The sequence below is a fragment of the Lepidothrix coronata genome, unplaced genomic scaffold (genome assembly GCF_001604755.1).
Source record: "Lepidothrix coronata isolate B3197 unplaced genomic scaffold, Lepidothrix_coronata-1.0 Scaffold149, whole genome shotgun sequence".
Lineage (NCBI taxonomy): Eukaryota > Metazoa > Chordata > Aves > Passeriformes > Pipridae > Lepidothrix > Lepidothrix coronata.
In genome coordinates this window covers 1,621,259-1,647,323 of record NW_016690329.1, presented here as the reverse complement: position 1 = coordinate 1,647,323, position 26,065 = coordinate 1,621,259, and the positions used below count along the sequence as shown (strand labels likewise).

Below are 26,065 nucleotides of genomic sequence, written 5' to 3'. Positions count from 1 at the left end.
TTTGGAGATAAGTCAAAATGTTTAAAGCACTAGATTATGCCACTCAAAATTGCAAGTAATTAAGAGGATTGATATCACATGTTTCAGTAAACTGCATTTCTTTGCCCATCTCTGCCTGAAGTCCTTTTTTTGTCATCTAAAAATGATACTTGCCACAAATTAGCACAACACCATAACTGTTTGTTCTTTTTTCCCCCTGCTCTATTAATGTACTATTTTGAATAAAATTTTAAAAGCTTAAGGACACAGGAAGCAGTAACTGTAAACAAAAGGTACTTTTCCTCTGATCACATTTGAAGCCATGAAAGACACACTAAACCAGAATTCACCTCTTCCAACACCAATTTCTTGCTCATAAGATGGCCACCAAGTGGACATAAAATTTTTGGAAAGAGTTTGGTATTCCTCAAAACAAAATCTGTCTACTTGTGAAAAGGCTAATTAATCCTATATACTAACAGGCAGGAGGTGCAAACTCTTCAAGAGTACAAAAATATCCTTTGACTCATACAGAACACATCAAGAGTCATAGACAGTGCTGAGCTCAGTTCCACAATTAATTCAGCCAATGAATGCTCAGAGATGATTACACTGAATTATTCTAATTTTTAAACGCTAAATGAGATTCAGTATCTTGTAAACGAAGGCTGAAACAATCTCTATTTCAAATCCAGCTTGTGGATCCATAAGTAAAACAGTCTGCTTCATACAGTGTTTGGTTTTGCTCAAGCACCTGAAAGATGGTAACAATGGCACTGACAGAACCGGCCTTGACGACGGCAAGCAACAGAAGCAGAGACCTGGTTTCATGGCAACAAACACTGGGAATTTGCAATGCCTTATTATTTACAGTTCTGACTATTGATTAATTCTAAAGTATTAGTAAACTCATGCAGTTTAAATTACAGATAAAACTATTTAATTAAGATGAATTAAAAGTAATTAAACAAAATGTTTACTAGAATAGGTGAAACATCTACTTACCTTGAGTAACTGAGATTCTTTCAGAAAGATCATGCCCATCTATTCCACTCCCGAGATGTGCAAACCCCACGGGGTGAGCTGAGGCTATTTTGGCCAGTCAAGTTCCTGAACTCCCCCACTCCCACCCCCGCCTCCCCTGACGGAGGCAGAAGAAACAATTCTTCACCAATCCCAACTCCAGAACTTGATCTACAGACGTGGAGAGTGCGTCACACAAAGCACAGTGCAGTTGAATCCTTTCATACAAGCCTCTCCCCACAAGAATCAGGGCATTCAAACTGAATTTTACTAGAAAATAGTATCATAACAGGCTGTGCGCATGGGGCAGTTTCTCCTTTCCAGTACCATCATCAGAAGCAGGACAGCCCAAAATGTTGTGGGAAGCAGTGCATTACTGGTTTTGCCTTTCCCCTTTCTAGCACATAAAACCACCATTAAAGATTAACTGGTTCAACAGGTACACAGAAAAAAAACCCCACACAAGTCAGAGCTCAAGATTCAGAGTCATTGACTCCATCAGTATTAGATTACAGGACCTCAGGAACACACACTGCTGTGGTTGAAAGAAAATTCCAGCAAAAAACGCCTGGTACAAAGTGTCAAGAACAGGTACTAGGATGGACACAACCAATACTGATGTCACAGATACCCCTGAACAGCTCACAGACCATCTTCAGCTTTTAGGTATAAGAAGGCCTGAAAGCACCTAATGCTGAAGCTTCCCCAGCACTCAGATGATGATGTAGTGACTGGAGAGTTTCCCTTCCCATGCACGTGTGCCTGGACAAACAGACAAGCCTGGAAAAAGAGGAGCTGATCTCAAGTGCTACTCACTAACAATTACTGACAGATGCCTTATCCTTTGCTTGATACCCATGTTGGTACAGACATACCCATCCCCAACCCTGTGTTTTGGGGATGATTATGTTGATTTCAGAAGGTACAAATACTGGGAAGAGGAGAGAAAATTAAGTACCAAAACTGCCTTGACTAGATTACAATGAGCATGACCATGCTTGGTTCCACCTGCTGTTTCCAATTTCTTCTGGTATCAATGAATTAACACACTTCTTACTTTTGGAGACAACAGAATTAAGCACATCACTGAAAAGACTCTCAAAATATCAAGCGAAAATTCAATCATCTTTCACTAAACTTAAGACCTAAAGTTGGTTGATTCCACATTTTTTTTTTTTAACAAAAAACCCCCCCACCCTTTCAAGGACATTTATAAACTCATAAATTGAGCTAGCAAGACAGGTAAAGTTTCAGTTCTGGGTGGTATGCATTTGCCATCAGTAGTTTGGTGGGAAGTACACAAATGATTCTTTGGACAGGACAGCAACAACGTTATGAATAAAAATGACCCTCTCAAAGACTTTAACTTACTCTCCTGTCAAACTTTTTCAGCATTCCTCATCAGTAATGAAATGTTTTGTCAGTGAATTATGATGACTTGAAGCTACAAAATGGTAAAATAACAATTCTTGCACTAAACTATTACAGGAATCTCACAATACAGACTTCAGTAGTTCCTGCTCAGTCCTTTCAAAGACTAACCCCCTGCTAACAGTTCTGCAACAAAGAGCATGGGGGATATATACAGAAACCTTAACAAGTGGAATGAATGCTGAGCCATTGGTTCTGGATGCAGGAAAAAAACAAGAGCCTTTGAAGTAGTGGATACAGACATTACTAACACTGCAAGATTTGGGACCAAAGGACTGGGATCAACACAGTCACATGAATAAAGTGGAATGCTGATGGGTGCTTTAGTGACCTAGCTGTGTTAAGCAGACAGGACAAAAGGATGTCTGCCTTTTCAAGGACCTATTGACAGGACTGATATCCACACAACAGAGCAGAGTGGAGTCATGCTCTGGCTTCCCAGGCTGTAGGTACTTCCCAATTTATGGATGACAGTTTACTCTTCAATACAGAACTTGGAACTGGAATTATTTCCAAAATAAAGGACTCTGTTCTAAGAAGATATTTAGGGCAACTGCACTAGCAACAGACTTTCACCCTACCAGCTGAAAGAAGAATGGGGAACTCTTACCAGAAATTTGTACTCTACTCTAATTGGGAAGGATTGTTTTAAACTACTAGGATTTTTAACTACTAGGATCAAGTTTCTATAAATCTTTTTCTAATTTCTAGGCTGTGTATTCAGTTTTCCTTGTATTGGAAATATTTAGTAGCTTAAACAAATCTTCCACATCCATGCTTTTATCTCCAAACCCTGCAAACAGATATTATTCCCCATCAGCCTTGGTATATGGAACAAAAGGTACTCAGCTGTTTTAGCCCATTTCTCTATGTCCTCAATCATAATTCTTAATCCTGTTCTGCAATAACAAGAGTGGGATTTCTTTTTTAAACACATTTAATCAGAAGACTTTATTCTCAGACCAAGATTACATCTTAATTATTTGACTTGTAATAATTACACGTTGGAGAACTTTAAAAGACAAGTCCTTTAAAAGACGTGTGAAATGCACTTCCCATTCAGAAAGCCAAAACTACACATAAAACCAAAACCAGGTCTATCAGTCAAAAAACCCCTGATATTGAATGAGTAATTCCTGAAAAAACAATAAAGTTGCCTGCCTCAAGGAAAAAGCTGGGCTGGTGAATGACATCAACAGGAAGTGAGCAATATTATCTCTTCCTATCACTCCACTTGTGTTCTCAGTTCATTGTTTGGATAAGTGCTCTGATCACAAGGGGTCCTAACAGTAACATGCCATCCTTCAGCAAATAACATACTTCCATGATGGCATTTAGCCTGATAGGCTTCAATAGAAAAATAAAGGGAATGTGGTCTTTTCAAATCCTTAAACTACTTTATTTTCAATGATATAATGAAAAAAATATTTAGAATCCAGGGGGAAAATACAACAGGAACTGAAAATGTTAGTTATGGTTGATGAAAAGCCAGTTTTACCTATGACACTTCTAGGACTCCCTAAAGGCCAACAGATTACAGCATGATGGTAAGTTCATCATGCTCTGTGAAAAGATAGAAAGGGAAAATTCCAACTGTAGGCTAGGAAAAAATTCTTCAATTAAAGTGTTAAAGTATTCAGATTACAGAAACCTCGTCACTGGAGGTTTTCAAAACTTGACTGACAAAGCCCCTGAGCAACACCATGTGACAGCAGATCGTTCTTTGAGCAGAAGGCTGGACTGTAAGACCCCCAGGAATCCCTTCCAAGCTCTGCAACCTTGCGGAATCCCCTGCACTTCATACAGATGGGTTATGATGGCTGCACCCCAATAAGTAAAACTGACCTGATTTAAGAAAAAAGATACAGTAGGAACATAAATTTCCAATTTACAGTGTGCACATGAATTTTGTAAAAAGACATGAAGGCACAGCTATGTGCCAGGCCAGCTGGGTCAGAACTGGAGCAGAGCAGCAGCTAAAACAGGAAGCGGTACCTTACAGCAGATACACTCCCCCACATGCCTGCTCAGTACATGAAATACACCAACATAGGGCTGGCTGGAACATTTTTGAGAGCAGAAAAGCATTCTAGAATTACTTCCTTTTCCCCTTGTCCTTCCTTCAGCCTTGTTTCCTGATCAGCCTTAGTGCCAAGGTGTCAAAGTGTCTATTATTCTCCCCACGTGTGAACACGCCTGTCTTGTCCTTTTAAAAATCTGCCTGGTCCAGTTAACTAACAGCCTTACTCTAGGTCAAGCATCCCTTCTTCACTGCCTAAATTAAGTTCTGTTTCAATTACTTAAACTGGTAAAGAAAATCCCACAAAAAACCAATAAACAAAATAGCCAACAAGTGTGTCCCCCCCACACTTCTGCCAGTCTGAACTCTATCCTAGGCTTTAGTTAAACTGCAGCCTCAGACGTAACCATTACACACCCCTGCCACACAGAGAGGAAATGCACCTGCATTTCCAGAAGCAGCTGGACCACGTGCAGAGCTGTGCCACTCTTAAGTCTCGCAAAAACTTTTAAATGCTAAGTGTCCAAGTGATGCCAAAAGTCTGCATAGAGCAGTATTAAGATGCCGATAATAAAACTTAACTCCTCCTTGCATGAAAACCAAAAGGAAACAGGGCATTTCTATTTCGTACGCAATATTCTCTAGAGGGAGCAAATGGCAAGTCGGAATCCACGCTTGATTCAAGGTGGGTATTTTAATAATTTAGACTATTTAAATTATTCAACATACTAGGACATAAATTTCTTAAAGAAAATGGGGCCGTGCATGACCCAAGCACGTCATTACACACACTAGTTAGTCACGCACTTTCTAGACTGGACAAGAAGTGTGGAACAGACAAGATACTGGCATGATAAAAAAATAATAAGGCTTTTAGTTAGATTTCTACCTGATTTAAAGCCTCCTGCCATCCCTGAAACTACCAGAGACACTTGCAACACTCATGCTCAATTAGACTCTGCAATGAAGGCAAATTATTAGGTGTATTTAGTCATCCCAATAAGAACTCTACTGAAACAAGTCTATTCTTCTTTCACTGCAATAACTGCTCCAGGACTCCCTTCAGAAAACTACAGAAATATTTTTTAAATTTAAAAAAAAGAAACCCCGAACACTAAAAGCCTACAAACAACATTTAGGATACTAAAACATCATCCATAAATTATGAAGCTCATAATTAATTACTCTGTTCACAGCTAACTACTGTGCATCAATGACATGTATGTATCAAGACCAAGAGCTATAAGACAAATGAAAACCCAAAATATTCCATCCCCCCTCCCACCCACCCTCTTCTGAATCCATTGCCTTTTTATTCATCTACCCACCCACTGGTCTTCTGACACAAACACACAATGAAAACCAAAATGTAAGAGCCAAAATAATTCCACGGTAAATCACCAGTGGCTCTCTCTTCGTACGTACTACTCTTCTACCTTTCATCATCTTTATGACTTTTACAGAATAAACTCTTTTGATATGGGATATTTTTATATTATTTCATGTTATAACCCAGTCTACAGAAAAGCTAAATTAATAATTATGGCCGTCCTCAGTATAGGCAGACTCCACTATCACTACTAAAACAATGTGGGGTTTGGACCACCTTCCGTGCTACATGTGATTATTATTCTGTATTTTTCCCCTCATAATGCTCAGGATCAGCAGTTACTACCCTGGCACTAGTACCATTAGCCACATATTTTCCAAGTGACTGAATCTGTATCTTCAAAACCAGACAAATACACAGCAATGCTGATATTCTACTGCACCAGGACTTTTTTATTAAAAAAGTCACAGTGAGAAAGTTTGGCTTCTTTGACTTTTGCTTCAACTCTCTAAGATAACAGTTCAAAGAGAAAAAATAACTAGATTACTGTACAAAATGTTTAAGAAATCTTAGGAAGGTTTTCAATGACTGGTTTAACTAAATCTGCTTATTCCACCTACTTTTCCAGAATCTTTTTAAGAATGGAGTGCTCGCTATCTCAACTTCAACTTCAAAAACGTGTTCTCAATTGAGAGAAAAAAAATACAATAAAAATCAGCTTAAAATAAATTTATTAAACAATACAAAAATAAGCATGCTGGAAATCAAGATACATAAATAACATACAATGCAAATGAAAAATGGAAAACGAGACAGGTAACTTAACAACTGAGTCAAAAGGTACAACACAAATGCTAAAATAAAACTTTAAAAAGCATTTACATTTCTAATGAAATGTTAATGATGCTGACAAAGAAAAACAAACAAACAGCTAAAATGCTTGAATATCAAGAATTGCTATTACTGTAGCACAGGTGAACACTAAAACCGTTGCAGACTTCACACATGGAATGACCAGCCTCTATCACCCGTCCTTTGGGACCCGCTCACCAGACCCAATGTAGGTGGGTAAGTCATCAGGGCAGACCTAACTCTGGCCTCCAGGCACCCTGCCATGAAAAAGAGCCATCTGCAGACATGGCAGGCCAGGACGAGAAACTACAAGTGTAGGCAAGTTACAAAATAATTGGTTCAAAGGAATCTCCTCCTGAGATTCTCCTCCTAGCTAGAGGCTGCCTTCAATTCTGAGACAGGCTTCAAAAGCATATATTACAGAACTGTAATATATATATAAATATATAAAGATTGTTTAAGCTGTACCCTAAATATTCTTATTATGCATATTAAAGATCTAGTAGTTTATTTTTCTATTTCCCATGCAGGACTTGACTCTACCACAAATTCTGTATGTAACTGGCAAACATAAATAGGGTAAAACTTTTTATGTTCAAGTTGAAACCCAGATGGAAAAATCTTCCATCTTCAACCACATTTTTAGAAGTGGCCTCAAACAGTACTAAAATCCAGATGGGTAGAGTCAGATCAAGCAAATCCTGCATCATGCATTTTCTATTTTTAATTAAATCAGTAATTTAACCAGCAACGTCATCATTGTAAATACTTTTCATTAGCAGCACAGACACATTACATTCCCTCTTGCAACTGAGGGTATTTCAGGTGAGGACATGTAGTTCTGCAGGATCTGAATACTTGTTATGTCTCTGTAGCTACTAGTTTACTGTAAAATCCTCAAATGGGTGAGACATTTTTATAATACAAGACTTTGCCTTTACTCACTTTATTTTCAGGATAAGCACTGACAAACTTAACCTTATCATCAGTGATAAGATTATAAAATAATTATTATTCAGCAATTTATGACTGACACTTATTACTGACATCTGCACCACAGATCTACCTCTTCATCCCAGTAGGGCTTCAAATTCACTGAAAATTGCTTAAACACTTTTCATCCCAGGCTTCAAAGACAGGGAGCCTATCCTTTTACAATACATTGCTAAATGAAGATTATTCAGGGTTTCGTCAGAGTTTTTTTTTTCCAAAAGTTTATGCAAAATAACAATACCTAAACAGAGCAATTAAGAGGAGCTTGCTTTTTCAGAGAACATCAACTTTATGCATCTTCCTAAACTCATAAAGATTTAGATGGGTCAAAAGAGGGGCAGGAAAAATTGAACTCTCCTTTTAGCAAAACTCACATATGAACACACCTTGGAGTTTTAGATAAACTAAAAAGGGAGAGGGACAGGGGAAGGTGAGAAGAGGTGAAGGAATTGTATGTCATTGCCTCTTAAAATCCTCAATCAGCTAATACCATTTATCATTGCTTGGACAAGTTTTCTGCAGCTTTATAAACTCGGACTCTGCATGATGTATAATGGGGATGGGATGTATCAGATTATTTGCAAACTTATAGAAGTGATACAGAGAATAATTTTCTAAGATTTTTAGCATCATTAAGAATCTAATACCTACAAGTGTCAACAATTTAGCAAATCTTTGACCTCTGTCCAGCATTGCCTACAGAGCCTATTTGAAGCTTAAATATATCATTCTGAGCTGCACCCTACTAAAGATACTCAAATTATCAAATTATGCAGCTTGACAGATGCTGCTGTCTGTAGAAAAATGCAAGTCCTGTTCTTCAGCAAACTGACAGAGCTGCAAACTCAAAATCATTTAAAAAAGATATCAATTAATGATAACTTTTTAAGAATTTGCTCATGTGTAAGTAAATTGAAACCTCTGATCTTCATATATGAACATGGGCACATATTAATGGTTGAAAAGTAAGTTAGTCGTAAACAGTTTTAATAAGATCTACCTATCTGCTCTACTCTGAACATATTTCCTGCTCACTGCTCAGTTAGTTAGCACTCTAAACCCCAGATTGCTTACATTCCTCTCCAGGGTGGAGCACTGCACTATTAGTAAGGCAGACTTCTGAGTCATAACTACCAGCTGGCAGCACAAGCAGCTAGAGAACAGTTGGGTCAGAAATCTTTCTGCTTTCTTAGTTAACTTGCAAATAAGACAGGTTTTTTCCTCCTCCTCCCCGCTTCTCCCACTCCTCCCCAGCCATTTTTGCTCTTTTTATTTAAATGTTGGCATTAATAATTATTAATGGTCTGATTAAAAGAGAAAAATAATCTTCACTAGCATGGCATATGCAAAGGGTCCGTTTCCGTTCAAAGCAATTTGAAAGCTCACATCAAAAAAGAAAGGATATGATAATAACATGACTCAGAACCTATCTCCACTTAATATACAATTATTTAGAGATTCAGGAATTTGCTGTATTTTGCTGACACTATTTTATATTTTAATTCATATTCTCCTATCTCTACATGCTGACCCTTCTCAGAGGACACGTAAGTTCTTGCTTAGCTCTACAGCTCATTTACTTAAAATTCTGAGATATAAACAAAAATAAACAGATATACACAGAAATGGTATATCTTTGAAAACAGTAAGATTTACCTTTTTTTTTTTTAACTAAATGTGTTCTAAGTAACTACAAAAGTCAGTTAACAGCTTTGGGTTTGTTGTTTGCATATGCTTTTTCCCCACCCCGCCCTTGAACTTTGACAGTCTTTTTGGTATAGCATACAGAATTTACACAAAATATATATATATAAATGGAACACCAGGCAAACAATATTCAAATCCAAGTTAAATCTAGAGATGCTTGAGGGTTTGTAAAATGAAGAATTTAATGAAACTAGAACCCATTCGTTTAGTTCTGCTCTCCCCGACCTTCCATTCTATACACTATGGTTCTGGAGATGTCCTCGTTTGATTCAGGTGACACTTTTTTCCACACTGTTTCTTTTAAAGCAAGTTCTTGCTGGAGATTCTCATAGTCCATTGGTCCAAAGGAATGCTAGTTGTTCAAGCAACATACATTATTTATTAGTGTATTTGAAGGAAAAAAAAAAATCCATTCTTGCAGTCAATGCTAATAGACTCAAGTTTTTCAGCTCTTCACATAAACTGCTATTTTGTCTTTTCCAGTTATAAAAAATTCAAATTCAAACTTGGTAATTTTTAGATGTATACATGCATATCGAAGCACTTTAAAAATAATTCTACTGCATCTTCTCCTACTGAAATCTTCATGCCTTAGTCAAAACATTAATGGTAATGAAAACAAAGAAGTTTTCCTTATCTCAAGCACCCTCACACTTTTATCTTTTCAGTCCATTCCCAAATATTGCTTTTGCTGCTTCTAAGTAACAGGCTCTTGTCTACAGGACTATTCACACCTGAATTCACTGCCTATGCAACTCTCAGCAAGACATGTGGTCTCACAGATATCCCTATGAAAAGTACAGCTAAACACAGATCTCATGCATTGCAGCACAGAACAGAAAGGTTAAGCCCACCTAGCTGGTCAAGTCTTTATTAAAGGCAACCAGTACAGTAAAACTCTTAGATCAGATATCATCTGCTAAATCTAGCAGGGGAGATGAACTGCATGAAATGGAGTAACAAATCTAATATGAAATTCTGCTACATGAAACCCTGTGACAGTGTGGTCCACCCAGGTAAGTGTCCACTAATAATGTAAACTAACTAGATTATCTGAAAGCTTTGATGCAATACATGTCATTGAGCAGTTTTGTATTTAGAGAAGGACTTCCCGTATTTCCTCTGATGTCTACCAGCAATACTCACTAAACACAGACATCAACTTACCCGCTGATCACCACCTTCTCTGCGAGGATCAAGCTTTTTTGCAAAGTGTCTCAAATTATCGTAGTTATGGAAATTGCACAAAGAAACCAGATCCTGTAAATATTCAGAGAATATTCATTATTATCTGCATATGATAGCCAAGTGCATATGAGATAACAGTACTACTAATAATGTTTTACATCATATCCTAGCCAGCAATACGTTTATTTAATAAATCAGTATCAGTGTCTGTAAGGCCCTTTGAACGTAACATAATTACACTGTAAAGTTCTAATAACACCTTAAAACTCCTTCTTAAACAAGTAGCAATTTGCAAAATATCTATTTTAATACCTTTCTATTCCAGCTGTATAGAACACTTCAGGAACAGAAAGAATAGCCTGGGCTAGTCTAGTACATCAAACTTCAATCAAAAGGATGAAACAAGAAAACATGACATAATGGATTCTAATTCAGTTTGAATTACAGCATGAAAGGTTATAATTACAAAACTTGGCTATGCTGTTCTATTTTTAAAAGTGAATGTTACATTCACGTTACCTGTACACCATGATCATGAATCAGTTTTTAGGTCTCATTACCACACACATAAATGCAGTAAATCCTGTTGTTCTATGATTTTATAGTTAAGTTAGTTTGTATGAATATTAGATAAATAGAAGCATGAAAAGTTTTAACTGCTGCTCAACCTCCCATTTATAATTACATAATTGGTACTACAAGGTACTTTTCAGGAGAAAAGAAACAAGGAAGAAAACATTTTTCACATTCTCCTCTCCCACAAAACATCTTTATTAATCATTACATAGTACTCTACAAAATCTCTCCTGCTTCTAATGCTGCTATCAACAGACTATCCACAGCCCTTTCACTGGCAAGAGATGAAGCTAGGAAGAGCTTGCCCAACAGCTGGGTCTGATCTATAAAGACATCTTTTATGTCAGATGGTTTACAAAAATCAGTTTAAAAATACATCAGAATGGCAATATTTCATTACAGCCTTCTTCTTTTATTGCAAAGAAATAAGAGTTGCATTTGCAGCGTTTTGCAAATTGTTCACTTTATGACAGGAGGGAGGAAAAAAAGTCTATAGAGCTCTACAGCTTCTAATACAGTGTACAAGAGACCAGCACTTTCATTACTTCAAGAATTGTTCCTTTTCAAAGCTTTTCCATAATAGATTTCTCTAGTGTTTTTAGCATCATATTTCCTTAATGGACACTGAATTCAAGTGCTATTTATTACTAAAACGCAAATGTGTATTCTTGGACTTCCAGCCTTGAACCAGATGAAACTTGCTATGCAGGGAAGAATCACAAATCACTGTTTAATTCACTTAGACCTCAGCTATGCTAACTGAAGCTCAGTAAACATCAGCTGCAAAAGGAAAAAAAAAAACCCACAAAAAACACCAAAGGCAATGCAGCTTACATGACAAAAGTGAATTCCTTTAACACTGTTGCCCATCTTGTCCAAAGGAGGTGACCAGCACATCAAGCCCATGACATTAGGAACAACCAGAAGAATCCCACCAGCAACTCCCGATTTTGCAGGAAGACCAACCTATAGAATAGAGAATTACTGGCCTCTGCAAACATTCTTCACTATTATAACACAATGCATCACCATTTCACTGAAGATTATTATGCAGTATTTATAAAACATGGATCTGGAAAGCACTTTAGGCTGGGAAAGCATTATTACTTCTCTCTTTTCAGACAGAAAATAACCTGAAGCAGAGTTGCGGCAATCCAAGGTACACAATCATAAAACTATTTGCTGTCAGGAATACAGTGAGTCAGTAATACAGTGAAAAAGGATAATTTAAATCTATTATAAAAAAGCAATTATGACTAAGCAGTAGTGCACAAGTGTATCTCTCATGAACAGCCTGCAATGATGTAGTAGCACGAAGTCGTATAAATTTTTAGAAATCTTGACTGGAAAAGGTAAAAAACAAAACCACAAGAAAACTGAAGGGTCTGTCTATGAAATCACACAATAACCTACTTATTTACAATCTGGACAAAGGCATTGCTTTTTTTCCAATAGGAATTAACATCCTTGTAGCTCTCTAAGCAGTAACTTTCAGGTCACACAAAGCATCGTGATCAGTTTTACATGGATGAAGGAAACAAAATAAAACGCTGAGAGCACAAATAAGGTACAGTCCATCTTGAAATACTTACATCTAAGGAACATACTGCTGGAAAATAGAAGGGTGGTACATGTGCTCTGTGTGACAGACACTTGTACAACATGTAAGGACAATCTATGAGCCTGAGTTAGTGAAGAAAAAGCCCACTGTCTGCAAATGCTGTCTGCTACCTTTTACTCCCATGTAGCAGGATTTCTTCAGTTATGTTTTCAGTTACACCTGCACCATGACCTGTTTCTCCCATGAACAGCCCTTCCTAGTGAAGAGTATTTATGTTTTGACATGAAAAGGATTCCCAATTGTGAAGTGGCAGAATGTGATATTAGCCGTGCCATGAATCCTAGGTGAGATTCTCCCTTTTGGTGTGCTCACTTTCTAAACAATTCCTGGAACACGGAAAACAGTTGCAGAGATTTATCTTCCTGGTCAGCTATAATTAATATCTGAAAACTACTTACATGGAAGGCAAACTGCCCTGAAAAGTCATACATGCCACAGGAATGCATTAAGCTCAAGGTATTCCGGACTGCTTCAGGACTCAGTACTCTTTCACCAGTGATTGGGCAAAAGCCACCGTTAGCCAGAGTTGCTGCCATCACACTTGCTGATTCACATGTTACTTCTATTGAGCAAAGCTTATGAAAAAGAAATAGAGATTATAAGCACTGATACTTCTAAGCACAGTAAGGCCAACTACTGCAGGATCAACAATATGTCTCTACACAAATAACATCTCAAAATCACCTGCAGCATAACATTTGTTACAGATGACACTAAAAGCATCAATTAATACAGTCTGAATCTTTCTACTATAAAGATCCCAGCGACAGTGTTTGTAAGCCCTCTCAAAAGTTTGGGACAGTATTTTTTTATGGGTTAGTGTCTCTGCTTGATTCCTCCCCCCACCCCCCCTTATGTTCCTTTGAGAGGACGAGGTCTGTAAAACAATCTCAGTATTTTGCATCTGCTTAAATGTCAAAGCCACAGAACGACTGTTTTTTTCAATTTGAGCTCATTTTGTGTGGGTTTTTTTTTTTAAAAGCCTTAGAAGATCCCACACATTATTAGGAGTACATTTTAAAGCTGCAAATTCTAGCACATGCAAGTCTTAATGCCAGCACTTCCTGCTGATGCAGCCTTATTTCACCTTTCTCATATATGCTTTTTTATATAGTAATGATACAACCACACAATAGTTTTTCCCAGGATCCCTGCTTCAGTACAGACTATACATACTTTGGTGACACATCAGGAAATGTGATATGATGCCATCACCTGATGCTGCCTCATTTCTGCAGAAACCAAAAGATAAGTTGGTTTCAACCTGAAGCTGAAATGCTGCTCTAAAAAAGTAAACAAACTAATGCTTGTATTCTTGCTTTTGCCAAACAGTCATTACATGATACTTCATGAAGTTACCTAAGCCACGTTTGCATGAGTAGTTACTACCTGGAATTCTTATTTTCCGGGTGCCAAACTCAATACATCCTAGTCCAATCAACTGGAGTTGCAAATCAAGAGATTGTCAGAGACGCATCTAAAATGGCAACTGTGTTTTAAACATATGAAGTATTACATAATATCACCTACTTTGAAAAAAAAAAATTCTTTCTAGGTTCTCAGTTTAAGCACCTGCATTTTGTACCTTGTTTCTCTAAACTGAGAATAATCCATCCTCACTTTACAGAGATAAGAAACAAATAAGTTTATTCCTGTTCAGAAAGTTCCCAGTTACACAAGGGATGAAGGAGCATTACAGAAAACCCAAAGAAAGAAACAACTAGACTTTTAAGTAGAATCTGAGTGTTGGAAAGTTAGTCTTGTACCATAACAAGAAAACAGAAATGCTGCTCGTGTATGAGCTACCCTTTTTGGGACTTTTCAAGGGAAACAGAGAGAATGACACACAATCATTAAATTAGAGATGAGAATGCACAAAAATGAGGCCAAATTAAATACATCAGACAAATTAGCTTTAGCATTTCTTAACTTATGAATAGCTTTGTCTCAGAAGCATATCAGGTCTTGAGGCAGTGGGATATGAAGCATTTAAAAAGCATGTTTAAACAGTAAATTCAAATAAATATCGGTTCAAATATCAAATACTGGGTTTGTTCTGTCAGAAGGGAAGTTCAGAGTAGACTATTAGCTTGTACCTAGTTTCTAACTCAACAAGAAGTCAACTACAGTTAATCACACACACCTTACTTCATAAACAGTCATCCATCTGATCTAAAGATAAGAGCAGGTGCATCCCAATAGAAAAAACTCAGACAAAATTTGCATTTTGAAAATAATGGTCTATACTTTGCATAAGTAAGAGCAAGTATCTGAGTCAAAAACAGATTCATTTTGAGAACTGAACTCTTTATTTTTTAAACTCTCCCAAATGAGCTGAATCAGTTACACAACTTGAACTGCCTCCTGAAAACTCCATACAGCAGAGCTGACTGAGTTGGGAATGTTTTAACATCAGGAAACCCTCACTCAGGAAATACCTCACACTTGCCAAGTTCTCATTTTGTGACAGTTGCAAATAACTTGCTGAAAGTGAAAATGAAAAAAAAACCAGAGGAGGGCAGAATATATGGGACACGACTATTTTACTGGTAACCACTGAATAAACAAAAAGGAGGAGATACTTATATTACTTCACTTGTAACACTAGGCTTGAGCTTACAAAAGAACATGCATTCTTCAGTTACACAGAGTTTAAAGTACTTCCCAGTACTGTAAGAAGCAGCAACCCGATGAAGCAGAAATGTTTTGTCAAACTCACTGAAGTAATACAAGACACTTTAAGCCTCTACCTATCAGCCTTTTAAAGATTATTGCTAGTTTCCATCAGCAATAAAGACATCTAAGTACATCCCTTAAGCAAAAGCAAATCTGGATACATCAAACATACATCATTCATTTCCAGAGTCTAACAGAAGCTGACAAGTTTAAGTCATTAGAACCTTCATATCTAGGCACAAATCAGTTTTTACTGCTTATATTAGCAATTCTAAGTCTACAGTCAAACTCAATTTTAAAGTCAGTTACCTGAAAATAGAAGTCTAGTATAGCAACCATATCCGTGCCTTCAGGAAAGCACTGAGGAAGAAAAATAAAGAGTCTTTAGGTAAAATTATTATTTTTTTACAATATTGCTTTTAGAAAAACATAAATTAAGCTATATTTTTGTCAGTATACTAAGCATTAGGCATATTTTAAAATAAATATTTAAATGCAACAAGTAGAAATATTTAATCAAATCACATTTTAAATAAGTGCAGTGAAATCAATAAGTTAGGTATTAAAATATTTTTCAGTACAGCTTTTAACATCTTCAAATCAGTAAACTGAAAAATGCAACTAGGAGTTTTATAAAGTCATCTGGACAGCACAGATTATGCATTTTACAACAAACAAATTAACATGGCTATGATAAAAAAAAAGTTTAGAGGTATTCTATTAAAATTACCTAAGAATCACACTCTAAATGACAGCATTTTGAATAACAGTGAGAAAACATATACAGTATTAATTTGTGCCATACTGTACATCAAATAAATTAAAAATCTTCACAGACTATGAAGAAACCCCCACAGAGTCTTCAAATCACATTTAAAAGAGATATCAACCTTTTTTTCTTTCAAGTAATAGCCAATTGCAAAGTTTCTATCTCCACTCTCTCTTTCAGACTGGAACCTAAAAGTGAAAAAACAAACAAACAAAAAAACCCAAATAAATACAAGGCAACATGTCAATCTTGAGTTATGCATAATGTCATTTACGTCTGAACACAAATATTCTACTAATGGGACAGAAGTTCCATAGATGCTCATCCCAGTTCACCCAGATGGAATGAATTAGCCTTGACATCCAAATACACACAGTAGTGGTGACCTACACATACATAAAGGAGATAAGACTTGGAGATAAGGCAAAAAAGGGTAAGATCCTACTCTTGGAAGCCTTTCTAGATAGCCCATAGTGGAATGAAACATCCCACACTGAGATAAAGTGAGAGGGTCATTCCCTGAGAACTCTGACCAAACCAGAGGAATCTGGGGATCAAGAGGCAGCTCAGACAATGATCAGACTGAGGGCTGGCTGCACTCTTTATCGTGATGATTAAGGTAAGGATGTAACCTAAAGGAGGAATACGTACGACACAAGGATAAGTAATTCTCTCCTGCCTGGTTCCTTCCATGGTACATACCTTTTACAGGAACAAAGTTCAGGAAAAACACTAGTTATCTCATTCTGTTTCTCTGCACCTGCATGCCAGCTGACATAGAAGCAACTCTATGTGGAATCTTCTCAATTTTCCCTGTGCTGCCTCAAAAAGCTCTTGAGATTTCTGGAATGCTATACACTAATTTTATAAGGGAACTGTTTGTTTGAGAAAAGCATTTAAATATGCAAAATAAAAAACCAGAACGAGTGCCAGTTGTATGAACTATGCTTTCTAAAACATTTGATATGCAGCTATCAACATGCAGGGTTTAATTTTTAATACGAATGCCAGGAAGAGAAGAGTTGCACTTACAGCTCTCACTGCCATAGCACCAACAGAGCACTAAGACAGAATAACGACAGTTCAAAGAGGTAACCAAAAATTTTAGGTGAAATTTAGCCACACTGATGTCAGAGACATGCACAACTTTAGTTGTAAATTTTAAGCCAAGGATATTAGGGATGAAATGCTGATTCAATGTAAATAATTGAACTTATACCAATTATCAGTTAAAGCGCTTTCCGCCCAACTTCATTAAGTAAATAAAAAATACTTACGTAGCATTACTGAATCCAACATACTCATTACCAGCCATTTTATTCATGAACTGCATCACCTGTTAGAGACAAAGAGGGGGAAAAGCATGCTAACATTTTTACACAGTAAAAACTTATGAACTTTCAACCCAGCCTTACCCCAAAATCTTGTAACACGATTTTACAGATGCAATCCAAATCTCTAAATCTTTAAACAACCAAGTGCAGCTAAGAAGACAAAACATATATTACTAATATTTCACTTGCAATTCCCTCACCATGTTTAAACTTTTATCACTGAATTTAATTAAAAAAGGAATGTTGTAACATTAACTTACGTAGTCAAATTTTTCTGCATTATTTGCTCCTTGCTGCAAGAAAAGAAAAAATAATTTACAAAAATTGTTAACATAAGAAAGAAGTTAGTTCACTTAACAGTATTAGGATTTTAATGCATATAACTACGGTATGAGGCTAATTAAGAATAACAATCATTTCATATATTAATGAAAAAATTAAAGTGTTAGGTAAGCAAATCTTTAATTATCATTTAAATAATCCTATGAGTCTTATCAAATACCTGTATGTTGGAAATTAATTTAAACTGAGAAAGGTATGCTTTACTTTAAGTGCTCTCTATTCAATTTTATGCGCTTAGCATAAGCAAATGCAGTGGCTAAAGCAAAAAATACAAAAGTAACTACAGTCAAGCTAATTACAGTAAAAATACTAACTTTTTACAGGTTAGTAATCCAAAGGTATTCTCATACTACCAACAGAGCTGAGCATAGGGAGGTTCAGGCTACTAAAGTTAAAATATTTCCATGGCTAGTGCCCATACTTAGAATTTAGATTAAAGACTTAAAAGAAAGTGTTATCTCTTACTAGGAAAATAATTGCATTTAATAAAAAATATCTGATTAATGTCCTACCTATCAAAAACTGTTTAACAGCTGGAAAAACAGAATCTCACAACATAGGGCATATCACTGTGCTAACAATGTACAGGAAAATCTAAATCCAACTTAATAGGGATGGTTTGTTGGTTTGTTTTTTTCAAGGAGGATAAGGGGTGTTACTTTAGGGCTTTTTTCTGCCCTCCCATTTAAGAACTTCCTCCAATTTAGCAGCTGCCAGTTAAAGATGTATTAATTCTTTAGAGGGCTCTGATGGGTGACCTTTCAGAAATTTCTATAGGAAGAGACTGAAAGAGGAGTGGGAGGTAAAAAATAGTGCAATGTCTATTGGGGGGACTTCTTAATTTTTTTAAGCAGCCAAGTAGAATTTTTTGAGGAAGTTTAAAAAATAGTGGCATCACATACACAAGTGGAAACAACGTATCTGGAGAAGATGTTTTAATACATAATTTTAATATTAAAGATACTCTATTTAGAATAACAAAACTCTAACAAATCTCAAACAATTCAAGACACTACTTGCACTGCGTTCAGTGTGGGGACGGAGAAGGCAGTGCAAAAACGGGAGCTTCACATCAACCAGTTATTTTACTTAATGAAATGCATAAAGCCAGTCTTATTTCCCACTCTGTATGTGGAATTAAGGTGTTGCAGATAATCTCTGAAGCCCATGCATCAGCTCATCTACCAGAGGATGTGCAGCCATACACGTACAATCACTAGTGAAAGGAACACCACACTGTTTTGTCAGAGTTATACGCCAGTGGTTACCTTAGGCTAAGAGGCTAATAACCTTATTCTTAAAAGGCAATAATCTCTAGCTAATTTGCAATAAGATAAAAAAAAAATCATGATACATTTCATCAAAATGTTCCTGTATAATATACCAGAACACAAGTCTTAAAAATTTAACTCCAAATCTGTTCAATGAAAAATAATTAAAAGAAGAAATTACCAACTTCATTGAACTGTTGCAGTTGTCAAAATATTCCATAGATCCTAATGCTGTAAAATATGTAACAACATTTAAACCACAAAAACCTTTTCAACCTTTCAAATGCACAATGAACATCTTTTTCTGGGAAAGTGGGTCAGCATTAGTTATGGGATGCTGCATTGATAATTGTATGGTTAGACATGTATAATAAATTGAAACAAGTTCTTTTGTTAAAAAAAAGGAAGAGGGAGAAAGGGATCATGCTTTCTGAAAAAATATAAATGCATAATACTTCACTTTTTTGTTTTGCCCAGTTGAAAAAAATTCCCCTCAACAAAAACCTAACTTCACCAGCAGCACACAAAATTGGTGGGCAAAAAGACTCAATGCAAACTTTTTCCACATGAACTCTTTATAAAAAAGGTTCCTTTTAAAGTTTACAACTAAAGTCACAGTTTGGGAAGAAAATCTTCAGTATATTAACTCAGGCGATGCGTTCTTAGTCCTTGATGTTCCACACACTTGTATAGGTATTTTATACCAAACACAAAAGCATTGTTACTGAAATTAGACTGCTCGAACACCTAAACTATTTGCCAAAGCAATCACATGATCACGACCTCAGTAGATTTACTACAACGTGTAACTGAAATAGAAAACTCTGCTTCCATACACACCATGACTAAAAACCCAACATATTAGTTTCCCTCTTTCAGCAGCCTCCTAAAAAGCTGAAGAGACAGTGGCAACACACATTCTATAATTAACATTCAAGTGCAAATATAAAATCCTAACATTCAGAATACTGAGCAGCTTTTCCAGAATAATTTAAACAAACATGAGAGACAAGAAAACTTCTGTCCTTCCCACAAGTGCTTCTTATTTTTTTGCTTGACTCTATAAACCTCTGAGGTTGGGGGCACTGTGACAATATTTCTTAAAAAGCATTTTTTAAGTTCAGATGCAATTCACCTGTCCAAAACATCAATGAAAACATTCCATGCACTAACTCCACAAACACTCTGTACATTTACTGGAACATATGTCCATATACACACTTACTTACACATGCTCGTGTGTATATACATATGAAAAAACATTCCTAAATGAATACAAAATTAAATTTAGAATGTTAAGATTGAAGCAGTTTGATAGTCAGAAAATTCAAACTTGCAGAAGACAGCTCAGTACAATTTTGTAAACACTTCAAATACCAATGGACACTATGGCTGTCGATCATAAATTTGAATTTTTTGACTGTGTCAGGTTTTAGTGATCTTCCCTTTTTTTTCCTAAAAAAACCCCAAGCTACTTGCACTGTATTATTTGTATTTTTACTAGGAAAATATAAACAGTTGCAAAGGCTGCATAACTACGTAGAAAAGAGACCCACAGATACTTATCAGAGCTTGCAATAACAAAATTAGGCAATATTTATTAGAAAAGTAGTTAACATTAGCCACTTTTCATTGATCAATATTCAGTGTTTACATGATTAGGCCACATAAGCTCTTACTATGTGTCTCTTTTAAGTAATTTTTCAATTTTTAATCTAAGCAAAATTCATAGAAACATCTTGATCATGAGAAGTTTATAATCTTCTAATAACACAAAATTATTTAAAAATTAATTTCTAGAATCTTTAAAGCCAAATTTATAATCTAACACTATACTGTGAGGAAAACATCTAGAAACAGAAAATCATGATACTATGTCAGAGTGTAAGAAAACTGTTTTATATTTGTGCACTTTTCATTCAATTATCAATGTCTTTATTTCAGCTTTCTGTACTTAAACGCACTTTCTAAATTTCATTTGTTAATGTGGTTCTGTTCTGTGAGAACCAGTGCCTTGATTGTTTACTGCACCATTTTCAGCTCTGAAATACTTGAGAGTACACTGTCACAGACAGCATTTGACCCACTAAGACCAATACTATTACTATTTCAAATACATATAAAAATTATTTTTGTGTCCTTCACTTATGGGCGCATGTGACCACTGAATACATGTATTTCACGGTGTCTATCTCATAGTCTATGTCAAATAACACCCAGGACATTTGAGTTACAATAAAAAGCAAGTGCAGAATAACGTGGATGTATGTTCTATCCAAAATAAGTTACTCCAAGAAAATTAATAACCCAGGAAGAGAGGATACATCACCAAAATAAAGACAAATATCTGGCAGAGAAGATCACAACGCCAACACATTGTTTTAAAAGTGGTATGTACATACATTCACACATCAGTCTATCAGGAAGGATAACTGGAGTGGTAGCACAGAGCAATTAAGCTAAATCAGTACTATTTATTGTAACTACACCAAACCCAATAAACCATGCCTTTTCCCACCCCTCAAGTATTAGACTAACTGCATAGGTTTCCTAATAACTGAATCCTGACAGCAAACAGATGCTCAGCACAGCTAGATGGGTTTTTTCCACCACTCCTTGACTCATTTATTTTATGACTTATCAGGAAATGCAGAAAGTTCTTAAAGCGTATTGCATACGCCTCTATGTTTTATACAAAAACAAAGCTCCCATTGAATTAAGAGTTTTTTTAGGGTCAGCAACACCCGTATTTTCATTTTCTCGTACACCAAATTTTTGGAAGGACTATGATTATCGCTGTCCTACCCCCAACACGTCTAAATGCTTCCCACCTTAATTCAAGACCACAGAATACTTCCCTTCACGGAGCATTCAAATGTCTACAGCTGTCTGTGTAGGGTCCTACGTGTGGCTGTCAGCACTTGAGGATTTACAGGCTCTTTATGGGCCTGAACCTTTGCTGTTAGATTAGGAAAACTTTTATCTACAGATGGAACGTTAAAACATACAATAAAAATGACTTATGATTAATCCCTTGTCCTCTGGAGATTCCTTCCACAGCCATCTGCCTTCTTCCACATATTTCACTCTGAACCCTTCCTCTTCCTCTCACCCACACTTCTAACGTGCCAGTCAGTAAAGGTAATGTGGAAGTGGCAATCACTGACACAACCACTGGACACAACCACACCATGCCTGGGGTTGACAAGCTTTGAGAACTGAGTCTAAGATTTAAGAAAAAATAACAGATCAAAGCAGTAAAATCTATCCATACTACAGGCAATAAAGGATTTTCCCAGTCAATGTGATGTGCAAAAAGCTGCACTGAATCTGTACTAAATTTATACAGGAGCTGAATCATCTTCTTTTGAGCACCTGTATTTCCTTGGAGACGTGGAAGAATTTACCATTTTATCAAATATCACTCTTCCACAAACTCCTGTAATTGCCATTACAATTTTCTTTTGATAACAATTATTTGAAAATTGTTGTAACTATGTCATTTATATAACTGGTAATAAAGGCAAATGGCTGTACGACTACCAACAGAGGGAAAAAGGTCCTTAGGGGTTTTTTAAATTTCATTTTATTAAAAGTGACCCACAGGATGTCCTTTTGCTAATGCATTTTTATTGTAGATCCATGCTTTAAACTGCTAGAACAGTCTGTGGAGTATAATGCAAGTATAATAAGAACAGGGCCATGAGTTAAGGCACCAAAACATAAATACATCATAGCCCCAAACATTTAAGCTGGCAGAAACCTGATACAGTCATGCCTAAGTAACTCAAACAAATGTACAATTTAACATGCACGTACCCTTAAATTATTTATTATTATGAAGAGCAAGGACTAAATGTAACCTCACAATTTAGGTCCATACTCTGTTCCAAGGTGCATATACCAAACTCTTATGGCAGTCAGAACTGGGTATGTGATGCTAAGAGCCCTTTTTTCCCCTAAAATGTTAACATATTACACGTTAACATATTCTGACAGAGAGATTACTCCAATCATCACCTCTTATCCACAAATAATCATAATCTGTGTCAGTCTCTTAGGACAGCTGTGTGCAAGATCACGGTATACCCACAGCTCCTAAATTCAGTAAAACAATGTACTGTCAGTACAATGTAAATTTTGAAAGACTTCTACGATCAATTTCTCAGAAAGAGATAAAATAATGAATCTCAAAGGAGATAAAAGCATTCTTAACCATCAAACAACAGCAACAATCTCTCCATAGCTATCAACATGCTAACATTAGATGAATCTGTCATACACAGTGAACTCAATCGTGTTTCGTCTCTTAATTTTCTTGGACTCTTAAGAGCCATACACAGTCTTCAAGACATATAAGTAGCACCTTAAATAAAGAGAATGAACATAGAGGAATTGAGGGCAAAACATGAGTTAATGAAGCCACCTTTTTCAGAAAAACATTTGGTATTAGGTCAAATATAAAGGTGAGTTACTTAAATCACCGGTTAGTAGGAATACTGTTAACTTGTAGATTATAAAGAAGTTACTTCACAAAAAATACAACTATTAAGTAATTTTGTACCTGTGACCCTCCACGTAATTTTCTTCAGAATATGTTTAGCTTGGTTAGTTATTCAAATGATAAACGGTATCTTAGTGAAAGCAGTACATAAAATAATCTGCATTTTAATCACACTAAAAACAAATAATGGAGTGTGATAAGTAAGATATGCGTCCACTAGACGTGCAGCTACTACATGCAAAAATGTTAGTGCAATGCAACACTCTTAATAAAACATTACAGAAAGAAAAGATTAAAAAAAATACAGCAAAACCAATCCCCCAACCTTCTAACAAATATCACAATGGCATGCAATAAACAAATCCGTGTTATATACTCAGGAGTACACCATTTATCAAAAACTACGTGCCTTCCACAAGAGGCACATGCTCGTGTTTTGCCTTATGATCAGTAGGAAATGTTGTAGTTGGACTAACATTTTGACACTTCAGACAAATGTGTTAAGTCATATTTTAAAATTCACTGTTATCCAAGTGAATTTCAATGCTCAGTCAACCTTCAAAAAATATTAAATGTGAATAAATTTACCTGTCATACTTAAGGCCATTTTCTTTCTCCTACAGCTATTAAAGATAAATGTCTTTAAGCAGGAGTTCTTACACCTTCTTTAAATATAAAATAACAGAAAATCACGATCTAAGTAATTTTAAAACCAACAATTTGGAAATAGGAGGTAGGAAATACACTGTAACTAATGGGCTTTGAAACGTAATAAGAAAAAGGTTGTAAACAAGATTTTTCGACCTCTGAAGTAACAGTATTAAGTTTATTACTTAAAAACTCCAGGGGACTGACATGTTCCCCACAACTCTATGCAGGTACCCACAGAAAAATAAATATTTTTTGTACCTGTAGCTACCAAAAAAGGCAGAAAATATAAGTAAAGTATCAGGTAAACATTAGCATTATATGAAGTTTATACCATTAACAATTTCAAGGCATAAATACAGCTATTCTATGGAAAAAATAAAATGCAGCATTCCAAAAGTCTCAAGATCATGGACTGAAGATGTTAAGTCATTATTCAGCCATGATTTACTCAGCAAAATAGGAGTAACTGTTTCCAAACACTCTTATTTTAAGAAAGTACATTTACATCACAACAGCAACCATGTAACATAGAAGGTAAACATAATTTAGTTGCACAGTATGTTAACAGCACACAAATTCAATATTAAGACTGACATTCAGATACAGCGACACTGCTCCTGTACAGCATCTTCCATTTCTTCTGCACAGCAAGAAATACTCTCGGAACTTTATGTTATATGAGAGCATTAGACATTCCAAAAGATATTTCTGAGTGCTATAAAATATATTCCTGAGGAATATACTTCCACAGCATTCAACAAGAATGAGCCAATACTCTCAAGAGACTATCACAAGTTGTGCAGCTAAAGAAGAAAACCAAAACATTACCACTAAGGAAGAAGAGACTCTTTCAGCTGCACTGTTGTATTTTAAAAACTACGAGTCTAACACTGCACTTGTTTGGGCTACTATTTCCAAAATACCAGAGCTTGTCTACCTGCCAATGAGTAAACTTCCATCAGACACTGCAGACAAAAATTGCAAACAGTTCATAATCTGTACAAGATAACTTTCTCTACATTCTGTTAAAATACTCCAAGAGAAACTAAAAATTAACTTTTTACCTTGATTAAAGATGTGATCACAATTGCTCCAGCATTCACCATAGGGTTATGAGGCCTGTCTGTGAAGTAAAGTTTTCAATTATAAATATATTCAAAGACATGTTTGTCAAACAAAACCAGTAAAGTGTTTAAGTGAAAAATTATTCTACATTCACATGACTTAAAGCTATTATTACAGAACAGTTTTATATAATCCTAAATTTTTAAAAAATCCTGTAATCCAACACTACACACAATTTTTTGTAATTCTGAGCAAAGTATTTTACAGCTGAGAGCACACTAAGCCTTATGCTACTTCACCAACCAGTAAGTTATTCCGTCTGGTATAATTTCTTTTCTTGAGAATTATGAACCCTTTCCAGTGTCCTAAGGATGCAACGAGTGCAACAATCCCTACAAGACTTTCCAATTTTTCCTCCCAAGTTACCAAATCTCAGTGATTTTAACAGTGTTCAAACAGGTCCTTTAAAAAACAAACAAAATACATTTCTTGAATTTCCTTATTGCTGTACATAATTGTTTTTAAGAATCAGGGGGTTCTGCTGGCAGCTTCTGAAATGTAAATAACAATTTACTCATCCTCACTAGGACTTCACTTACTTCATGGCTGTCTTGCATATACCTGCTATATTTAAGTTTTCCTTTTTATCACTGACCTCCATATTAACAGTATCTTGGCATTCCCAAGTCATTCTTGGCTGCACATGTGAATGAATCACCTTCTTTTTCATCTT

At 35.9% G+C, this 26,065-nt stretch overlaps 1 protein-coding gene across 3 annotated transcripts in view; it reads right to left on the bottom strand.

The window, feature by feature from the left end:
* Window positions 1–26,065, bottom strand: part of GLS (glutaminase) — a 64,947-nt gene that overhangs the window by 10,501 nt on the left and 28,381 nt on the right. For 2 of the 3 annotated variants that reach the window (XM_017828521.1, XM_017828519.1), the window contains exons 7-14: window positions 25,332–25,390; window positions 17,760–17,792; window positions 17,443–17,501; window positions 16,287–16,353; window positions 15,706–15,756; window positions 13,119–13,295; window positions 11,934–12,065; window positions 10,503–10,595 (exon numbers count right to left, since the gene is read on the bottom strand). In XM_017828521.1, the coding sequence (XP_017684010.1) occupies window positions 10,503–10,595; window positions 11,934–12,065; window positions 13,119–13,295; window positions 15,706–15,756; window positions 16,287–16,353; window positions 17,443–17,501; window positions 17,760–17,792; window positions 25,332–25,390 (671 nt within the window). Of the gene's footprint in view, window positions 1–6,497; window positions 9,688–10,502; window positions 10,596–11,933; window positions 12,066–13,118; window positions 13,296–15,705; window positions 15,757–16,286; window positions 16,354–17,442; window positions 17,502–17,759; window positions 17,793–25,331; window positions 25,391–26,065 lie in introns of those variants that run through there. The other variant, XM_017828520.1, reaches the window with a different exon arrangement.